The following is a 22678-nucleotide window of genomic DNA, read 5'->3' on the forward strand; positions in this document are numbered from 1 at the left end:
GCCGTGCTGCAGCGTTGCGGGCTTGACTATCTGCAGCGATGTGAAGATGCCAGCGTTACAAGACAGCTTCCGTGAGCCCATTCAGCCCTGATACCTTAAAAGAACATTGTCTTTCAAACAAACTGCACAGTATTACACCAGGCTTTTCAAACAAACATCAAGGTAACAGGTGTTCCCTTATAACGAGATACAGGTGCAGCATTATTGCGATAACGAGCAAACTGTTTATGGTTTCCAAATAGCAGGAGGCGGCATGGCACGGCGCAGCCATCTCGCTGGGGAGGAACAGCTCACGCATCGATGCATGGATGCAGTAAGCCGTTTGGAACAGGAGCAAGGACCCAATCAGGAAAGTTACGTGCAAGAGTAAGTCACTGGCGTTAACAGCAGGAGCAGCTGTCACACACAGGAACCACGTGAAAGATTCAAGCCACAGGTCTCTGCTTCGGCAGACCACTTCCCAGGCATGAAATACCATACAGGGGCGTTGTCACCACAACTATGCTCTTTCTTTCGGGGGCTGAAGCCGATGATCTCTCGAGGTCCCTTCCAACCCCTAAAATTCTGTGATTCTGTGATTCTTGCAACAGGTTTGCTCCCCCCCAGACAACTAGAAACCAGGCTTTCACAAGGTTATGCAGGCTACAGGAACCCACTCAAATATGCGCAGGCTGCAGTATTACATACGTGTATCGTGCCAAGCGCAGTGGGTCTCTGACTTGTGAGCTACTGCAACACAAATCAGCACAAAGGCGTTTGGTTTGGTTTGGTATGAGGAATATTTTCAAACTGCTTAGGGTTACAATGACAAGGACTGACAAAAACTCTGCACACGTCGCTACTTAATGCAAATCCAAATGGAAGGGAATGAGGATTTGTTTTACAAACTTTTGTGCTTTAATCCACTTTTCCATAAAGTTTATGGAGCAGCAACAGCTAGTTGAGTCCAAGCAGAAAAAATAACCAACAACTTGTCAGGGGCCAAGCTATTGTTCTGAATGAAGAAAAAACTCATTAGCTTTTAATGAAAACACAGGGAATAAAAACCAAATAGCACAGAACTCCAGCAAATAATTACCCTGCACCTGACGCAAAGCTGCTCTATCTTCCTACTCAAATCCTTAGGAAAATTCCCCAACTTATCGCTCTTTGGAGCATGAACAAATGCAAGACTGACTCTAAGGGTAAGAGCAAGAGGTTTCTTGGGCTTACACCTCATCCAGGGGCTCCCCTGGCACCGTTTGGCTACCCCTGAGTGTGCTAAATACCCCTTCTTGCTTTGTGATGGTGTTGGCACAGGGAAGGGGGGACGGGGGGACTTGTGCCATCTTTTCATTGTCTGACATTTTCTGTGGGAGCAGTATCTCGCACAGCAGCACAAAGAGAGGCTTGAAGGCATCACGTGTAATTAACACAGATGCAGTGCTTCACACACATCGAGGCAAACTGCGGAGGGACAGAGTGCGCCCCCGGTGCCGTGGGTGTCCCCAGCAGCACAGGCGGTGGCACTTCAGACCGCAGTGGCTTCGGACCGCGGCGCCAGGCAGGTGGCACGGCCACGATGGGTGGGCCTGGCTTCAGGCCGCCACGCAGTCGAGGCCGCCTCGCCAGCGCGAGGCCCAGCGCACGGGAAGGGTTCATCACGTGGCTGCGGGCAAGGCAAAAAGTGACCGCGAAGAGAACATGAAAAACTCGGTGAAGCGTTAGCAGGACTCCGAGGGAGCAGCACAAGCAGGGCCTACAGGAGAACGAGCCACCACAACCAGGGACAGCGCCGAGGCGGCCCTCTCAGGGGACGACCTGAACCCAAGAGAGGCAGCCTGGCTTGCTGTGCTCGCTTTGGAGCTCGCGGTGCCGGCGTGTGAGAAGAGCAGCCCTGCACCTCCGCCAGAGCACGGGGACGATCTGGCAGAGGACAGGTCTTAGGACAAACGCTAGGAAAACCTCTGTTCAGGTTCCATTTTGCTACAGGGTCAGAAAATGGCTCTGTGCCTTTCTCCCCTTCTATAAAATGAGTGGAGTGCAGTTACTCTTTTTGAAGACTAAAACCTCTTGCGACCTCAAAAATCAAACTCTTCAAGAACTTCTGTCCACACAAAAATATATAAAAAATATTCCTTTCTTTAAGCTGCAATTTGCCCCTCATAATTTAAAAAAAAAAAAAAAAAGTGAATTAATGCATCACGGCACACACAGGAAGAGAACCAATTTAAATAGGTGAAAGGGCTGCTTTGTAGTGGGGAAAAAAAAATCATCTCCAGTAGCTTGTTAAGGGAACTGCAATTAAGCTTACTTTGCATTCAGTGAAGGTCTTTATCTAGGTACCTCGAGTTTCATTAAGCATCTTTTTAGAGCACAGGAAAAATCAATACCAAGCGAGTTCCATTTACACTTTTATGATAAGCTAGTTCATGCCAATACGGAAGTAAAATCCCCAACTCCAGTTAATATTCAAGGAAACGAAGTTCCTGCTTTAACGTAATGACTGTTTAGTATCATGCTACAAATAAAGGTCTCTGATCAAAATCCCATCTGCCTTCATGCTCAACAGTGTTAATATCTCTAGATTTTCAGGGACTAATTTAGCAGTAATGCGTTTCCCAAAGCAGAGCTGTAAAAGTATTATCAATACTATGGCTTAATATCCCTTACGACAATCACTTGCTGAAATTATGGAGAATCACATGGAAACACATCAACAGAGACGCACCCACACAGTAAGTACCGCTCACATGTAAATATATTACAGCTTAGCTTTTGTAGTTACAGCTCTGTCAACATTGCTATTATAAATTATATACCTTTTTAAACACATTTATGTGCTAGCAAACGTAAGATGTTTCTTTTTGAATGCCTTAAAGGCTTCATCGGCTCCCAAGCACCCGTACGGATTTGCGCGGTTTGCCCCTGCCATTAACAGATGACTAGCTGAGGTTTCGGTGCGTGCAGATTTTCTGCACCTTCCACAGACAGTCTTAACTTCTCTGTAGCGCCCGGGAACGTTACAGGTGCCCGGGAATCCCGTGCTTTCTATCGCGCATCGCTGTGGTATGTGTACACGTCCTTCCTCCCTCCCCAACTGTACCAGCATTGGCAGTATCATTCACAAACTACGCAAAAATTACCATCTACAGGTCTCGAAGCGTTTGTCCTGCTTAACAAGTGTTTTCTTGGTGGGGGAGACCGTGCACAGAGGGAAAATAACCCCACGCCCAGACCACGGGGCAGCCAAGGCCCCGGCGGGCCCAGAACCCCTCCGTGCTCACGCCGGGTCTGGGACCGGGCCGGGTCTGTCACGGGGCCACCCCCTGGCAGCAGGGCCCAGGGCGCAGCGCGGGAGCCGGCTGGGCCTCGTTTTGGAAGCGCTGACCCGGAGGGCTCTCGGCCGGCTGAGCGGCAAACCCAGGCCAAGCCGGAGTTTGTTCACCCGCCGTTTGTCCGTGACGTGCCGCAGGCAAACGAACGCCCCGCTCCGCTCCGCCCGAAGCGCCCCCTGCGCCGGCAGCGGCGGGCAGGGGCGGGCAGGGGCCGGCGGGGGCGGGCAGGGGCCGGCAGGGGGGACGGGCAGGGACGGGCAGGGGCCGGCGGGGACGGGCAGGGACGGGCAGGGGCCGGCCGGCGGCGCCCGGGCTGCAGCGGCGCGGAGGGCCCGGCAGGGGGGGCTGCAGCGCGCCGCAGCCGCCCGCCGCCGGGGGGGGGCAGGGCGCGGGGGGGGCACGGCGGCTGTGCGCTGCGGCGCAGGCCCCACTCCAAGCGCGAGGTGCAAATCGCCCCCCCCGAGGGTTCCGTTACAGCAAAGCCAACCCGCGATTTGGAACGGCCCCCAGAGAACGAACCCGCGGAAGGCCGGGAAGCTCCGGGTCAAACTACTTTCTCTGCCGGCCACGCAGCAAGGCGGCTTCGTAACCGTATGCGAGAAAATGACCTGGAAGTTATTGATTCACATGCAGAGATTCAAACCAAAGCCTACCCACTACGGATTATGGGTTTACACTAAGCCAGAAACAATACTTTACACAAATCATACTGGCATACCAAAAACGCCGCCCCGTACGTGCCATTCAAGAAGTTTGCAACTTGCAAGCCTTGCCTGAAAGTACCCTTCAGCAGGTCTCCCCTGTAAGACCACAAAGCTCCTTCTTAGGAATCTGATGAACCTGGGGGCCTAGACATCCCCCTCGAACCTAGGGAGACAGAGAAGCTGCCGAGCTCACACGGCAACTTTCCCACTCCTCCTTATCTTCTGCTTCCCCGCCAGCCCCTCGAGTCACTCCTCAGCTGAGCTCTCCTCCAGCTTCCTCTTCCCTTCCTTTTCTCGATGTATGTTTGCCCTCTCCCTCCCTCCCCCTGTAACTTCCTCCCTCCAGCTCCTCTCTCCAGCCTTTGGCACCCTTTCAGTAAAGGCACTGCGTATTCTGCCTCTTAAGTGGGCAGCAGCTACGCAGAACAGCTGCCTGACAGGGGGAGCACAGCGCATTTCAGCCTTGCTAGGAATAAGCCTGAAACCCAGAGCAGCAGAAGATTCCCACGGGACGTAAACAAGTAAACAAGATTTATTCTGTCTTTTATGACCCAGTAACACATCGGTGAAATACAAAGCCCATCCAACTTGAGCAAAACCAGCTAAAGCTACCAACAATTTGTATTTCTGCCCACTAATAAATTATTCCTTGTTACCCTCTTTGAAGAGGCAAAGTCTTCATTTAAAGGAGGGGGACACTGAGGCACAGGAAGATCACAAATCTGCACTTTAGTTCATCTTCTGAGGTACCAGCTTTGCTAGGAACACAGCAAAACAGCGTCTCAGAAGCTGCACCCGACACTTCTGCAGTGCAATAATTCACAAAACAGTTCTGCAAACACAATTTAGGATCTAAAAAGATGTCAACATCATTAGTACCAACGAGGAGAGAAGACCAAGTATTTTGAGTAACGTCCGTTTCAGTGTCGGTAGGTTCAGGGTATTTTCTTAGCCAAAATCCTTCCAAGTGAACAAGCAGCAGAACTAACCCACGAGGGAGCTGGAGTTTAGCAAGCATATTCCAATGACAAGACACAAGGAGGCTGTCTTGCCCGTATCTACAGCAGTACTCACTCTTAAGGAAATAAAAGCACAGACAGCGAATGCAAAGACGAGCCCAGAGCACATACCAGAATGACAAGCACTCTAGGGACTGGAAGAGATGCCCATCAGGCATTTTCTGGTAACGCAGAGGGTGATTTTACAGTTCTGTTTCAGGACGGAGTCTTACTAAAGGGCAGAATTACTGTTTTGTGGATTATATTGACGGGGTCACTGCTCTACAAACCAAAGCTGCACAAAAGTCATGGTGGGGGCCGGGGAGGGGAGAATGACTCAAAACTCCTGATTCAAACAAGCTGGAGGCTCGAGAGAACCAGGAGTCAGGACCCAGCACTGCACTCCAGCCCCGCTCCCCACGAGGGAAGGCTCTGGAAACAGGGGGCACTGATTTCCCACTCCCCAGTGGAGCTCAGAAGTATACAAGGCGCTCGCTCCTCTTGCTAAGGGCTCCAAACCATCTTAGTAGGCAAACCAGGCAAAAAAGGATGCAAGTTTTCTGTTTTTGTGGAGCAACTGGGTCTACTACCCATTATGGGGAGGCTAAGGTAATGGTATACGTGAACACTCCCATACATTATCCCTGATGGGGCAATTTCTTGAACATTCTCCTATTCTGCATGAGCACAAAGCAACGCCTGAGCTGCGTGTTCATCTAAGCACGTTACAATAACCCCTGAGGTTTCTTTCTAAAGGAAAGATGTAGCACATTTGTATTACACAAACAAGTTCAGTAAACGCAGAGGTTTCATTTGAGAAGGCTCTCTATCTCCAAAGCTGCACATCAGGCAATTTAGGCAATCTAATAATTAGGGTATTTTATTAACTGACCGAAGTGAGAGCAATAGAACTTGTTAATATTTAACTTACTGGGGCTCCCCAAACTGCTGTATATCTAGCATCTTCACTGACGTTTTTATACTTTCCTCTTTATGGTGCATTGTTTCACTCTTGAGTCCAGAATGCTCTGAACTTCTCCAGGAAGGGAAGCATAGGACACTGCTAAATGTGAGTGAACAAGGAGGGCAAGCCCTGCCCCAAGGTGTTACAATTCAGATGGGTTTCAAAAGACTACAGGCAATTCCATAACTTACCACTTCTTGATTAATCAACTAGCACTCTCCAAGAAGTACCTAGTAATCCAAACCTGGAAACTTTCCTAAAGTTTGTAAGTTTTAAATTAATATGCTGGTTTAAAAAGAAGTTCAAAAGCCTTCCTTATTAACCTAATTCTTCTCAACAGAAATCATGAAACTTTTGACGCCGACTGCAAAATAACCCAATCCAACTGCTAGTTCCTGCTACATATTCTTTCAATCCTCTCATAAATTCTGCAAGGTCTTCATTTGCTGGCTCTGAGGGAAGACTGAAAAACCAGGTTTATTCTTTTCAGTCAGGTGACACGTTTGGTTTTGGAGACTTTTCTCTTGTTCTCCCCTCATTTCATGCAATGAGTACACCCGAAAAGAAACAAAGTGCCTAACATTTTAAAGAAATGAGGGGAAAGTCTTTTTATTTCTTTGTGACACAGCACTTCAGTCACGGGTAACCATCTCCCCCTTAATTACTGTGCAATCACAACCATTTTTCTGATAAATACAGAAACACATTCACAGGTGCTCATGGAAGCAGGATGGGTCAGGAAACAGTCCCAGCCCCATGCTGGGACGAGGCTGGGTGGCAGCACACCAACGCACGCCGTCAGGTTTTCTCCTCACCAGCGGAGGTGTGCCACGTGGCCTGGGCAGACCTCCACCTGCACGCCCAGGTCGACAAAGCTTTGTAATGAATCGGGGCTTGGTTTCCATTTTGAACACTTGAAATGAAATACCAACAGTTACAAAGTTACACATCTCTCGATTTTTTCTATGTATAGGTGTGAATAAAAACATACATATGCCTCCATACAGCCCTTCCCAGAGCACAGATGCTCGCCTCCTACCTACGATGCTAGAATCATTACTTGCCTCCAAAATTTGTGCACAACACTTTAGGTAGCAGAATAATTTATAAGTCCCTGTAAAAGCAAAGCTGTGCAGCTGCTCAGAGTTTGTAAAACAGAAGAGATGTTTGTGCAAAAAGTACTGTCTCTCTACACAAAATAGTTTGCCCAGAATATAATAAATACACAGAGGCAAAGAACTGCACACTCAGAGCCGCAGGAAGCAAAGCTTCGGTGCTGATAAAGGGAGCTGTCAGAAGTGTTGATATTAAAGCTTTTCTTTTTTTTTAAGTTAAAGAACATGTGCCTTTGTGTATGTTTTATTTTTCATCAATTAACTCTGTTCCACACACCAACCAAACACATCTTGGACTTTAGAATGCATTCTAACAAAAGTTTTTTTGTTTTCTTTTTGTCTCTATGTGTTATGACATTTCAAGGGTTGTAGCTGGCACTCATGTTTATAAAGCAGGGGAATTCCACGCATGGCGATAGAATAGATATTTTAACAATATGTTACAAATATTGTCAATTTGATATTTTTTCCCTTGCGTTTTCAAACACATCATAAATCTAGACTGGGTTTCTGTGCATGAACCCTGCTTACCACTGAGCTGGAGACTCTTGGCATGAACGTAAAGAGGGTTTTTTATAAATAAAACTTAGTAAAATCACTGTGCACTCCATTAATTCAGGAACACTCTGCCTCAGCTTCAAAGGGGATCTTTACAGTGAAGATGGTGTTTTTGCTGCTTTAATGATTTGCTACTTGTTCTTGTCATAACTACATGAACCAAATATGCAATACCAGGGAGCAGTGGTTAGGGAAATGCACAGTTCCGTCTCCCATCCAGCTCCGCTTCAGTTCAATTCAATAGATTTGAGGTTGTATATAGAAAAGCTACTTCATAAATCTAATATTTGAGGCCATTGTATAATGCCAGTTAACGAAAGAAAACTGCATGCGTGCCTCGGGTATACATATCTCATGCACTGCTGTGACATCCAACCCGGGGAACAACTGGCGACCCATGAAGTACCGTGCATCCGAGCCAAAGTAAGTAGGGCCAATAGAGGTAAAGTGATACCTACTCCATCTAAGTAGTATATACTACAAGATAAGTGGCCTAACTTACAGTTGCTTAAGCTTTTTATGGAACATGAAGACTCCCGATTTTTAAGTCACGTTTTATCGCAGCATGTCCCTTACCTCAGCCTCTGCCATACATTCATATTTACTCCTCCCTGCTTCAGGGAGGAGATACTTTGAGGCTGAAGGCACAGAGCCAAGAGAATCAGGAGATCTGGACCCAAATCCTGGATGTACCTGAAGATGCTCTAATACCTTTGGCACATTTCTTGAGCCTCAGTTTTCCAAAACTTAAATGGAACAATCCTTGCTCTCTCAAATTTCAACTATTTGTGAATACTTTTCTGAATATACATATTCCTTACGCATCTACGCAGAACTTCAGACATTTCAAAACCATTTGGGATGAATTTTTGATTGGAAAAAAAAAAAAGTGTTACCATAAGCTCAATGAAAATAAATTCTTTGTCAGCCCCAGGCTGGAGCCCTCAGCTGGGAGGGCAGAGAGACATTTTCTGTTTCCATAAGCCTATGCCTTCAAGCAGAGTATTAAGGAGTGAATTTTGCTCCTAAGGATCTCAAACACTGTATAGACAATGATTTAAACCAATTCACTGCTACCAAGAGATATACTGTCTTTTAATACTTGTCAATCTTTGCACACCTTCTTGTTTTACGAACGGAGCAGCTGAAACACAATAGTGACAATAAAGTTATTCAGTGCAAAGTCCCACCGCAGCAGAGTCAAGCTTCCAGCCCCAACAGAGTTCCCTTATTTAGCTACACAAACACATTTCTTCTCTAGTCCTTCCTTGTGTGGTACCCCCCATCCCTCCCCTTCTCTCCCCAGCTAACCATTTACGCCTTCCTCCAGCTTCCCCCTCCCTCCGTTTAGTCCTGAAGTCGCTTGCAGTACCTCAGACCGGCCTGTTGTTGCTCCCTCAGACCATTCATTTCTGCTAAACCAAAGCTGTTGCAGAACGTCTCCCCTGCACTGAATTCTTAGAAGAGACACAAACAGCAGAAAGCAGCTTTGGGGAGGGGCACAACAGACCCAGGTCCTGTGCAGATTTTCTTTGCCAGCTTTCCTTGGTTCTCTTTCCTCAAAGGGGAGGTTGCTGCAGGACAGCAAGGGCATGAGTAAAATACATGAAGTTTATACAATGCTTCACATAGGCAGCCAGCCCCCCTCCGAAAGGATACACGCATCACCCTTGTGCTCTGTTCAAAGAGCACCTCAGGAACAAGGCAAAAGTAACTTGCAGCTACACGCTACAGTCAACAGCATCACTTGGGGAGGATGAGTTAGGCAAGGCAACGCGTCCTACAGATCTCCCACTGTCAGCTACGTCCCTCTGAAACTGCACTGCTACACCCAGCCCACCCTCAAGACCTACGCTACTGCTTCACATCTCCCAGCAAGCAGAAGTTTATATCAAAACTGACTCTATTGATTTTGGAAAGCTAGAATCATTGAGGTTTTGGTCTTAATACCTTCCAGAAGGAGCTCAGCATGGCTCTGAACTTAAGAAGTTTTAACTATTTTTACCAGATATGGTAACACGTTTTGCTTACCCCCTTTAGAAATACTGTTTAATAGATGCTGAAGTGCCTTCCCAAGAAAACACCAAACATTCTAAGAAGCAGTCTTTTCCTCTCCCTACATCAGCCTCTTATTTAAATGCACTGACAGTGCAGCTAGGCAGCAAATTTATGCAATCCTCTTATCCATACGTCTGCATGTGAGCTTTTCTGTTTTGTTTTGCCCCTTTTTTTTTTTTTTTTTTTTTTTAAACCAAGGCCCACGATGCGATTCTCTGGTTCTTTTTCATTTGGCATGCACCAAGTTCTCATCACCACTTCTCCTTCCCCCAGCCAGGTATCAAACTGGAGGTGAGGCTCTCGAGGTGATGTCTGAGCTCATGTTTTAATGTCCGTGTTGTCCTGTTTCCTTAGTGCATTTTTTCAGGGTAGTATTGGTTCCCCAAAATGACACTGGGACAAGTTTGGGTCTTCAGATATGTAGACATCTCTAAACACTTGCACAATAATTCCAAGCAGGCATTTACACAAGCTATGCACTTCAATTCATTTACAAATCTATACACAGTTCTACAAACCAATGTTCCTAATATTACTTAGGTTTCCAGCTTCAGAAAAGAACACTATATTTCAAAAAAGAACAAAAGCATCCCTCCCCCCATCCACTAAATCGTATGAATTTTCAAAATTAAAAAAAACTAATTTTGAACCCTTTTATGTGTTCTAATTCTCTCACTTTTTTTTTTTTAATTTTGAACACAGCTGTCTGTTGTACTTTCTCAAATGATGCCAGATGCTGGGTTCATCAACCAAACGCACGAAAACAATGGTTTGAAAGCAATTAGAAGCACCGAGGCTGCACCGAGGCTCATATTAAAATGTGATAACACTGTTCTAGGGGGAATTGCAGCACTGCTGCATTTCTGACATTTCTGTGCTGCCAGACAGACAGGATGTGCTGGAAGTGGGCCCTGATCGAGGAGGTAACATACTGGAATTTATTCCTGAAGTAAATGAAGGATTAGCTGATTTGGAACACTCAAGGATTTTTTTTTATTACAGTTGCCGCTCCCATCTTGTTTGAACGCTGGCAGATCCTTCTGTTTGCGCTCACCTATCACGCTCATTGTTTAAAGAAATGAACAAACCCACCAAACCACACGCCTTAGCTGTAACCTGGTTATACCCAATGCTCCAGATCAGAAATCGGAGCTAAGCTGCACTGATCCCATACAGAGACAAAGGAGCTCCAGGTCAGCTCTGAGGAAATATATATCCATCAACTGTCCTGAATATGCAGAAGTACTCACTGACACAGCTCATGACCTGCAGGCACCCTGGAAAGTTTAAATCATCACCCACATTATTGCAGAAATGAAGATCAAAGTCACGATCAGAATTTCCCAGCTTGTTAACAGACATAACAAGAGATGGTCACGGTCCTGAAAACTTTACAGCCTGGCCATTTGTCTACACCTGGAGGTTGATTTAATTTCGAGTTCAAGTTAACATAGGAGCAACAAGACTGGAAGTAACTTAAGGTTACCAAACAGTCTTTGCTCCTAAGTCAATGGCCCCCAGGAACATGCTGCCCTTTTGAATTTCAATCCTTTTCTAGAAACAAGAGTTATGCAGAAAATTTTCCTGAGCTTGTCCAAGACAGAAAGTTTACATTTTTGTATTATTTTATAGAATGGCTGGGTTGGAAGGGACACAGGCCGCAGGCAGGGGCACCTTCCACTAGAACAGGCTGCCCCATCCATTTACTCTCAAGAGTAAGGAAAAACAGACTTCTGTCCAGGGAGAATATTAACCCCAGCTCCTGTTACAGCCCTTACCCCAGCTTTGCCCCTTCCCATCCCTCAGAACTGCCACACACAAGCTACGTATTTGTTTTAATGAATAGCTCTCCTCCTTGTTGACTTTGCATAGAAAATACCATACAACCAGCCCTTCCCTGCTCCCCAAGTTCAAAACTGGGAGAAATCACGCCTCCTTCCCCACTGCCTTGTACTCACCTCGGGGCAGAAATTCCAAGTGATACCTAAAAGACAAAAAAAAAGGGCATAAGCATACGTTATTTTCTTACTGATTTGTTCTGGCCTGATAAGCAAGTGACAGATGGAAGAATTATACCAGACACGCTGCCAGGAATCCAGTGAATGGTTAAAACACATTTTGTGAATTTCCTCTAGACGTTTCTTGCCAGTCCTACGAATGCTAACTGGCCCCTGTGACATCCTCTGCTACCTAAGGAACCTCTTTCACTACTCCTATCTCCTCCTTTTCAACAGCTTCAAAGGCTCCCAACTTCCTGCCATTAGAACAGGTCTCCTACTCAAGAGAGGTGTTTACATGGCCTTTCCCTTCACAGCCTCAATTAACCTCACCTCGCACCTTCCCTCCCGCAACACTGCGGAGCGCAGTAGGCACGCTGCCCTTCAGCGCCTCACCGCCACGAGCTCTGCTCACAGGGACACGATCTGTCTGCAGCTCTCGTGCAAGCAGGTCACATTAGGAAGTTCAAAAGGCACTTTAATGCACCAAGACGCCCTGATCAGCTTTAGCATCTTCGCTGTGTTTTCCAGTTCTTTTCCTCATTTTCCTCCTGTTCTGCTCATGCCAGCTCTCTACTACGCTGGTTTGCAACCCTCCTGCTCAAAATTTATCTCCACTGAGCGGAGATTCTGTACTCATTTAGCAATGTAGAAGATCACAGACCCAAGACTGAGAATTTTCCCTGCAGAACCACGAAGATGAAAACTCGTGGGATACACATTGTCAGTCCACGCTTCGTAGCTCTCCTGCAACAGCATCTAAAAGCCCCGTGTGCCAGGCAGCGTGCGATGCCCTGCCCCAAGCAGCTTGCTCATGCTCTCACACACCAGAACTACTTCAGAGGGCCATGCACCACAGAAACAGCCCTGCCAAGAAGAAATCCTCCATTATTTCTTTCTCTCTCACTTTGAGCACACCTTTGGCTAACACGAGCCATTTTAATATGGGAACAGCACTGGCACATTTTGGAAACAGCTCAAGGACTGAGGATGAGCCACAGGACCCATTCACAGGCAAAATGTGTAACAAAGGGTTGGTCTATAGGCATTAGTGGCAAGAATCCAGTACATAAAAATCCAATCAATTTGTTTCCTCATTAAAAGCTTTCATGAAGAAAATGATTTAATACAAACATTCAAGCTACTGACACAGATTAATTAGAAAACAACAACAGAATTCTGATTAAGGGCATAATATCTGACTTGTTTTCTTTGGACAAAAAAAATACGCACAGACAGAAGAAACTTTTCTGGGAGAACGGACTCCCACAGTGATAAGTAACAGCTGCAATCTATTGGAAAGAGCCACACCAGTGTGCCTTGCAGCTAGAAAGGGCCGTAAATACCTCTTGGCCCCGGGGCACTCTCGGCAGTGCTCCCCCACTTTTAGTACAGGCTTTCCTAGCCATCCTGCGGCAGCTATACCTTCTCTCTCTCACTCCCCAAAGCCACACTGCCTGCCCCAGGTCAGGGGAGCAGTCAGAGCAGCTCCGTCCTTTTGCTTCCAACCAGCACGGGCCGTTACTGCAACGCTCGAAGCCCTCAAGCCCCGGCCGTGCGCCCAAGCCCCGCGCTCAGCACGCTCCCAGGCGAGGAGCAGCCTCTCTCCCCGGGCTCAGCCCACGGTGGGGGCCTCCACCGCCTGCCCCCGGGTCCGGCGCCCACCGAGAGCCGCAGTACTTTCGTCCCCTGGCCAGCCAACGGCTGTGAGACAAGGACAGAGAAATCACGTCTTGTTTGGTGAACTTTTGTCTCTTGTGCTTGAGAGACTGTCCTAATCTCCCCTGAACATGTTTTAGTGATAACATTTACTGCACTAGGACCAAAATGATTTTCTGTCACTTCTAATTCCAGTTCAATAAAAGTATAAGAGCTTTGTTTCTAACCTCTGTCATTTTTAATACAGTAAAATGGTTTAAAAAAATGTAAAATTGAGTTCCATTTCCTATTGGACCAGCAAGCCCACGTTAGCTTCACTCTGATCCAATTTGGGGGGCGGGGGGTTGATACCAAAAAGATGTCTTGCCTTTTTTTTTTTTTTTTTTTTTTAAGGCATAAGGAAACAGTCAAAATTCTAATCTCATCAGATCAGGATGTGTTTTTAATCTCACGCTTTGATCATTTTCACTCTGAAAAGGCTTAGGCACAGAATGTAAAGTTAGTTTAAATTTTAATCGGGAGTGGGAGAAGATGGTCTTGTTCTTACAGAAGATGAAAGAGTAATGACCTAATTCCTTTATCTGCCACTGACTGCATGAAGAATTTGGATAAATTACTTATCTTGAGAGCTCAAAAGGCACCCAGATATGATAGCACAGTATTGTCAGTTCACTGAAATGATAGGATTTCTTTCTTTTATATGCCTACGATGGCACGGGAGAAAGGGTGACTTTCAGCATGTGTTCCTCCCACTCCCTTTCCACAGGTAACATCAGCTTTACTTATTCAGCAAGTTATATTTCCACAGTTCTAAGGGAGACTATTTTTTTTGTTCCTACACTACTCAGGAAATGCAATTATTTAGGCAAAATGCCTATTTTGTTATTACAACCTAGGCAGCGAACAGGGTTAGTTTAAATACATCTACAGCCACAAGTCATGTGCATGCTTATAGACCCAGAATAAAGCGTGTTTCTGTGCAGCAGGAGAGGAGGAACTCAGCTGGTAGAACGAGGTTACTCATCTTGGGCCACCCTCCAAAACACATTAGTTGTATGGAGTTTGAGCCCAAATCTGATTTTTGTTCCCAGTTAAGACATCTCTAACCGACAAGCACGTTGCATCTTTACCTGGGCGTAACAGGCAGTGACAGCGTGCAGTTCTTTACCTCTGCGGGGGATCACCCCAAAAGTTATTTCCTGTGAGAAATTATTGGACTGAGTGTGTAAAAATTGTAATTGCTCCATACAAATTCTCCCTTGATCCAGACAGACAAGTTGGAAACCAGACATCTAAGCCTTGCTCAGATGAATGTGTTTTGGAGGTTGTTTGCCTTGGGATGAGGTTTGAAATTTTCATCCGTGATCAACAATTCTTAGATCTCAAACACCAAGAGTAAAAGCTTCTCATTCATTTTCTTTCAACCCAGAAAGTTTGGGAATTAGCAGTTAAGAGATGTCCAAATATATTGCTCCTTCTAAGCACTGTTTTAATAAAGCTTCTGTCCACCAGCTGGAGGTGGAATCCCCTAAGAGTGGCACTTAAGGCAAGCGTAGGAAAGAGCTTTCAGCCAAATATGAAGGTCCAGTCTATGTTAGTCCTTGAAGAAGTGGAGAGAGATGGGAAGACTCGTGACAAGTGATTAACTAGCTTCAGCAAAACAAAGCCACAGAGGAACGTATGGAGAATTTTAATGTGAGATGTAGAGCAAAAGAACTAGCCCCAAAATATCAGATTTCTGTTACAAAGCCAAAGAATGAGTGTTGCACTGCCAATACTTTAACAAAAGACATCCTATAAGTATTCCCCTCACATCGTTTGCAATGAACCACCCACCTCTCTCACCTCATCGGTACATATTTTGGGCCAGACAGAAAGCCGCAGATTTGTTCCACTTAAAACACAAAGTTTCTCATGATCATCTAGCCTTTGAGGTTACACAGTCAACAAGCAAACACGAGGGAGTCTCACTTGTCTGGAAGTGTTTATGTTCTTTGCTCCTGAAAACCATGCACATCTCAGTTCAATTTATCAGCCTCTAGTAGCTATGACTCCAACTGGGCCCAATCAAAATCACAACTCAACTGTGTAAACAGACCTCAAAGGGTGAATTGTCATGAAAAAATGCTGTCATGTTACTGAGGGAAACTGAGTCACAGAGCAGTCAAGTCTGCCAGATTGCCTTGTTCCCAACAGGAACCTGCTGCCCCTTCAGCCCCAACTAACATTTATTTCTCACTGCCTTGTCTAGAAGGACCAGAGCCTTCTGCTACCTCCCACAGAGCCACGACTTGGTCTTCAGGAGTGGAACATTTCCAGGACACCTCAGGACCTTGACCACAGGCCTTAACCTTGCACTGGTTTGTTGCTGGAGAAGTAAAATTGATGCTTTTGGGGTTGCTTCCAATTAGGCACTTGTTAGGTTTGAAGCTAAGCTATCCAAATCCTTCTGAGTATTAGAGTCATCTTCAAGAGATGAGAATTTGCTTTTCATAGCTCTTTTACTCGAAAGTAATCAACTGTGGATAGTGATGCTGCCAGGCCTGACCAAACAGGGACTGTTCCCTCGAGGAGCAAAACTACAGGCAAGTTACTTCAACGCTCCTTTCACCTCTGTGGCAGTGTTTAAACCAGGAAAACCCAGAAAAAAATCCCTCCTTCCAAAAGGAGGGATATATTAACCTGTGAAATATGCCAGGACCAAATTTCCCCAGTCAGTATTACTGCCACACTAAGTCTAACTTTGCTCTTTGGTATGAGCACAGGACTCGGCTTGTCTTTGAGGCACAGAGATAACTTGTTCTCCTGCCTTCATCCCCAGCCTTTACAGAAAACTTGAGTAAAGTCGCCCTGGGACTCCAATCCCTTGCTGCATGGTGGGGGTCACAAATTCCATCAATGGCACAGAAAGCCAGTAAAACATATGATCGACACACCCGTTCCTCCCATCCACCACTCGAGTTCACTGACCAACATGCACTGCTTGCGGCAAATCCCAGAGCTGAAGGACTCGAACCAGAACAATTTGGGGCTAGAAGCAAAATTGCTGTTTGAAATCTTATGGTCTGTATTATGCCAGGGGTCAAGCTTGATGGTTATAATTGTCTCTTTGCAGCTTTAAAGTTGTAGAGCCTAAACCCCACTTTCCTCTCAGACTCAATTTTGTCAGGAACCATACAATAAAATCAAGTTTCAATCAAATTTCCTGCATCTTCTTGTCCAATTAAGAACACTAATATCACCACAGCTGTTAAATTAGGTATTTCAAGACAGTCTAATTTGTTTGGTGCACAGTATTTGTTGCTTTTTAATGTTTGCAAAATTTTGTTTTTAAAATCAATGCTGTACAAGATTTCAAGCAGGAAAAGATGAAAATGGGATTGGGGAGCTCACCATTAGCAAAGTGTGTTACAAACCACTTCAAATGCATTTCTCAGTTAAATGCTACAGAAGCAGCAGCAGCAGCTATGCAAAGACTCTGGTTACACAATTTCAATCATTTACAGTCCTCAGGTTTCAGATTAACAATGCATTCACAAGGAAATGGATGGTGAAACAGGGGTAATTTTATCAACCGGAATGGAAAATGATGCAAATTACTGAAAGGAGCCTAACCCAGAAGGCACCAAACTGCATTATTGGCAGGGCGAATAGCCACATTCACCCCAGGTATAAAAGCAGGTAGAATGTGATAACAGCTGAACTGACTTTGTTCCCCTGCCATGCCTGATCTTAACACAGGAGAATTCCTTCCTCATCTCTTTCTCCCCCACAATGGAAGGAAAAAATCCCCTACTGAGATTACAGAATAAATTGGGAACATCCTAACGGAAACTTTACCAGACTTTAAAAAGAAGTAGTCACCGCAGTCAGTATTAAATTTGACTGTTGCGAACTAAAGGAATGCCTGTGCTCACACACACCCAGGCACAGCTGTACTGGTGCAGGGTGGTGGCAGTCTTTAGATCTCCATTAACACCAGCTGGCGCGGCGCCGGGCGCACACTTACACATCCCCAGGCCACACCAGTGCTTCCCCTGCACGAAGGAAGAAGCATCCTGGGCAGCTCATTCGTGGGACAGAAATTGAAAATCCAAAAATTTCTAAGTATTTCTGAAGTGAGGGGGACTTTTTTTTTTTATTTAATGGCCGACGTGAGAATGAAATCCTGCTCAGCACGATTGTTTCCTTGCTGAACAAATAAATCTCAGCTCTCTGAAGAACACGGAGGAGAACAGCACTTTGCCTAATTAAGGACAATGCGGTGGGGCTATAGACCAGCCCTGGTGTTAATGTGCTGAGCTCAATTATCTGCCCATAAGGTCACATTCTTAAATTCTTTTTTATCTTGGTATTGCACATTACTCAGCATAATGAGTTGAATATTGGTGGGAGTTACAGACAGTACATTTACACTAATGAAGCAAAATTACCCTGAAATTGCATTTTCTTTAATTTCAATCTCAAAACTTTAAAATAAGGTTGAAGCTGATGTAATAGATGGAAGTTAATACACTTAAAAGTTTATTAAAATAGGCTAAACAGTCTGGCTTATACAAAGTTTTCAATGTACTTCCATTCATGAACCCTTTACAGTCTTACGGTATTACCTCGTCACAGGAAGAACCAAGCTCAACCCAAGAATTTGGGCGATGTTCCCCTGGTGCTGAAATAGCCACAGTTCAGCTACGCTTGTAAACCAACAAAACCAGCAGCTTATTGTGACTGTGCACAAACCACACGCTGCGACAGCCTGCCGAGATTTGCAGTACAACTCCAAGGGCCCTCACACCAGAGGGGATCACACTGTGTTTATCCTTACATTTGTGGCCAAGCCATCCTCTTCCAGCTACAGCAGCAAGAGAGGGATTTCTTCCTGACAGTAACACTGCACCTGTGTAACTCAAAGCTTCAAAGGGCCAGGTGTGGCAAAGCATATACCAGAAACGAGGTGATGGTGCTACCCCATCCCAGTGAGTCTGCTCCCTGAAGACAAGTACTCCTGCAGCTCAGATGAATCAGAGCATGGAAAAACACATGTAGGTACCGGGAGCATCTTGGATCCCCTCAGTATTCTGCAAAGAAAGACATCTCTGCACCTAGGGTAAGCAATCTAAGTTCAGAGACTGTTCATTTTTCTGAACTTCATTTTTTACAAAACAAGGCTCACTGTGTCAGAGACCAACCTCCCACTGAAAGAGCAGGACAGCTGTGGGGCTTCACTGCACGATCAGACATTTAAGACCCACCCCAGGCTTATCTCAGACACCTGAATCCCTCAGCCAGGCAGGGAGCACACTGCTGCGCAGGCTGGGAAGCCAAACGTAATGCCAGCCACAGCACCCCTGTGATTGTGGCAGGGCACCCCAACAGCAGCACGGCGGCCGTGGCGGTCGGGGAAAGCCCCTGGCTTTGGCTGGCTGCCTCCAGCAGGCCAGGAGATGGCTGGGAGCTCTTCGTTGCCTGGTTAGAAGGCCAGGTGCTGACTTCTCCCTGACAGCACAGTAGCTGTACTGGGAATACTGCCATAAACTAAGAAGGATTAGACAGTGAGGCAGCAAAATGAGGTTTTGGGCTTGTTACCCAGAGGTGAAGAGCCTTATCTTCATGGGAGCTCCTGCTGGTGGAAAGAATGAGAGAAAATGGTCCTGTGTTAGTTACTAGCAGCAGGATTGAGCCTCAGGGTCACGCTGTTGTTTTAGTCAGAGTGGGGCAAAGCGAAGGTAGAGTTTCAGTGCCTATTTTGGATTTGCTAGTGAGTGTATGTAAGAAACTCAACATTGAATCTTTCTCTTCACTTCTGCTTTGATATACAACAGGTCTGCCTTAGCTCTCCTTTTAGCACTATTACATTTTGCATCAGGAAAAAAATACTAATAATTTGTATCCATCAGTGCAAGCTTGCCTTCTGACAGGGAGTTCTAATAACTGGCTGACTCTAAGGAGATAGAGGAACTATTTATCTCCATATTTTTAAATAAATCCCATTCTCCCCATCTCACCCTCTGCCATTGTAACTGCTCTAGAAGTGTCTAAACAGTGAGGTGAAGTCATTTAACAGCAAGACAACTTTTTTTTTTGTTACTGCTCTTGCCAAAGGACAAGAATGGGCTTGTGTTCCTGAGTGGAGTCATGTATCTGATTCGTCCCAGGTGTCAGACATCTGCTGCTAGCTCTGCAGCTGGCTTTGTTAAGACACAAGAAACGGCAATGCTCTCAAGGAACAGCTTGAAACAAACCCTCAGCACCAACCAACCTAAAACAGAAGCAACTAACAACCTCTGGGGCTTCTGGAAGACAAGAAAAACTCTGCCCCAGCAGCACATCCTTCCCCTGCCCTCCCCCAGTGCAAAGCTGCTATTTTACCAAATTCGACCCATTACAGACACTTTGCTTTTCCACGCGGGACTGGAGCAACGTCCTCAGCCTATGGTCAAGGTAAGCAACTGCGTCCACGCCACCGTGCTGCAGCCACCATCCTGTGCTCTGTTCCTTCCTGGGGACCAAGCCTCCAGTTGTGCTCTGTGGCCTGCTTTTCTGGATGCCACACAAAGCAATTGGGGAAAGCAACAAAAGAAGAGGTTATTGACACCACCAAAAAGATTAGGAAAAAAATCTCTAGGCCTGGATTTACCCATGAGATCAGAAAGTGAAACAGGATCCGAGTTAGCAAGGGGGAGGGGAGATAGAAACTGTTTCTACAGACCAGAGCCATTTGAAGAGAACATTTGGTTTTAAATAACCAAATGATTTCTGAAAGTAAAATGGTGCGGGGACTCATAACTCAGCTGTATGGTGACAGCCTTCCCACAGCTGCTGCCTGCAACGCCTCTGACATGGCTCCTTCAGCAAAAATACCATAGGCTGCCCAGGAAAAAATTATAACCTGCAAACACAAATCCGCTCCCTACCTCCTGCACTTCTTGTGGTAAAATGGGAACAATATATCCTCACAGGTAGCACGTGGAGACATAAAGCCCAAACACTTGTTCACATTAGAGTCATCAGCGACCCTCCTGGAGGGGGGCTGTTACGAGGCCGCTGGGAGAGCTGCGATATAAAGACCTGAAGGCCAAGTTACAGGAACAGTTACTGAGACTGGCTCAGGATAATCGTACTAGATTAAGCTCTTCCCTTTCAGAGACACGTGTCTCTCTCCAGTAGTTTAGCAGTTTACTTATGTCCATTATGAACCCAAATAATGAAACCCTACACGCTGTGTTGTGTTCCACCGTGCAGAGGCGAAGAGGCAGAAAGCAGGGCTGCTCCGGGGAGGCAGGCGCTTCCTGAACGCGACTGCCGAAGATTTCCTGAATACCCGCCACAAAAGCCACAGGAAGCTCCCTGAAGAGACAAACCTGCACCTCACCCCCAGGAGCAAGACCTGCCTAGATCCTTTCAAATAAAAGATACAGTAATCGTTACAGTAATCTCCCACCACAAATCATTGCATTAATGGCTCCGGTCAGAAGAAGGACATTTGTACACCGTTCTTCTCACCATTTCCAAATGCCACCAAGCAATAAAACACAAATAGGAGATCAGCAGCGCCCTGTACCCTTCGCTCAGGGGTCTCACTTTCCCCTCCAGAAGTATCTGCAACGTCTTCTTTCAACAAGCAACAGGGTTGAAGCCCATATCTTAACCTGAACATCCAGGAAGAATTTGTGCATCACCTCCCATCCTGATGCAAAGGCTGCTTCACTGTATATCCTGCTCATTTGAGATGACACTGTTTTTATCCCAAATTGTATTATTCTGCTGAGAAAAATGTAAGAGTCTAGGCTGGTTCTGTGACACAGAACGCAACATTTGCCCCAGGACTCTAAAGGCTGCTGCTGCTTGAGCCTGTCACCAGAACTGCACAGAATCTCTAAGGAGCCAAAGGCCCCCGAGAAGATGGTCACAGCAGCACCTTACCCCACTGCTCAAGTGCCACTCACAGCTCTATCAGCACACAAAGACAGACCGCCTACTTCTGAAAGCAACAGCAATTTGGTAAGTTTGCCAAGTACTTGGTACATTTATCAGATTCTGTGATGCTGTTTTTTAAAATTCATTCAAAACAGACCTAGAGTTGCATTATACAAAAGATAATAGCTCACTTTTAAAGTTTTGTGCTCTCAGGACTGCTGAAAAAAAGCTTGTCAACGTGAATACTTCAGGTTCATAGTTCTGTTTACTTAACTGTTTCCATCCCAAGTCAATACCTGGCAACAAGGGGGAATTTTTCAGAGAAGCCACACCTGCCTGCTGTAACCATGCAAACAAGCATTTTCTTCTCCAGTATTCCAATACACTGCTAGACACACCTTTCCTCCATTAGATATGCTGCAGCCCCATTTTCCAAAGGCTTTCATCTTCTGCATTCAGTTTGTTTCAATTATTCAGGGCAACCCAGGCTGATAATTACACAGTCCCGAGTTGCTGAGTAAAACTGATGCTTAATTAGCCAGCAGGAAAGATCGATTAAGATACAGCAGGGCATCTTGCAAAGTTCTTCAGTGGGACTGCAGGGAATAGAATCTGGCTGTGCCCTTCCAAAGGATAAAATTCTCTGCATCTCAGGGATTTGACAGCAGTTTTATTTAAACTGGATGCTTATATCAGTCAGCCACCCTGAGTTTTATTGTCAGATCTTAACTTCAAATGACACAACTCATATCTTTTAACTAGAGCATTAACAGCAAGCTCTATATCACATTTCTAGCCAAAAATATAATGCAGCTGAGGCTGAAAGTTTTATTTAAGCCTCCAGCAACATGTTTTCCTGTTTTATGTTTCTTGATTTTCCCTGAGCATGACAGCACCACCTTTGTGTGCTTCACTTAAATCCAAATGATGCAGCTCATACTCTCATTGAAGGTTTGAACAGTCCTGAGGACAGGAGATTTTGGAACCCAGTTCAGACCCAAGTTTTAACTTGGAAAGCAGTCGTTCTTCCTTTTTACTGTATCAAAGTACAGGTAATGCCTGTTTAAGTTCAGGAGCCACTTGTGAAATAGATAGTTTCAGCAGCATGAGCCTTTGCTCATTGTATTGATTTATCCATGTGCCTAAGTATCAAGTGTTGAATTTTCTTCCACAAAATCCTCTCTAGCACAATGGAGAAGGAAGAACAGGACAGGATCAGAGATCAGTATGCAAAGAGCTCTACAGACACAGCCCAAAGCACAATCTTTACTTTGAAACACAAAGATTCCAAGGACAAGCAATGACAACTCTGCAGACAGCCAAATATAACTGGCTAGCGTTAAATAGGAGGGTGCACAAACCAGTATGCAGTGCACTCACATTATACCAAGCCC

At 45.7% G+C, this 22678-nt stretch overlaps 1 protein-coding gene across 5 annotated transcripts in view; it reads right to left on the reverse strand.

Annotated features, from left to right (window-relative positions):
- SKAP1 (src kinase associated phosphoprotein 1) overlaps positions 1–22678 on the reverse strand; it is a 147528-nt gene that overhangs the window by 118173 nt on the left and 6677 nt on the right. For 2 of the 5 annotated variants that reach the window (XM_048050842.2, XM_048050840.2), the window contains exon 3: positions 11673–11698. The exons of 1 other annotated variant lie outside the window; for it this stretch is intronic. In XM_048050842.2, the coding sequence (XP_047906799.1) occupies positions 11673–11698 (26 nt within the window). Of the gene's footprint in view, positions 1–3125; positions 3257–4035; positions 4058–11672; positions 11699–22678 lie in introns of those variants that run through there. 2 more of the 5 variants (XM_048050845.2, XM_066981762.1) reach the window with 2 other exon arrangements.

Source organism: Anser cygnoides, chromosome 22 (genome assembly GCF_040182565.1).
Source record: "Anser cygnoides isolate HZ-2024a breed goose chromosome 22, Taihu_goose_T2T_genome, whole genome shotgun sequence".
NCBI classification, from domain to species: domain Eukaryota; kingdom Metazoa; phylum Chordata; class Aves; order Anseriformes; family Anatidae; genus Anser; species Anser cygnoides.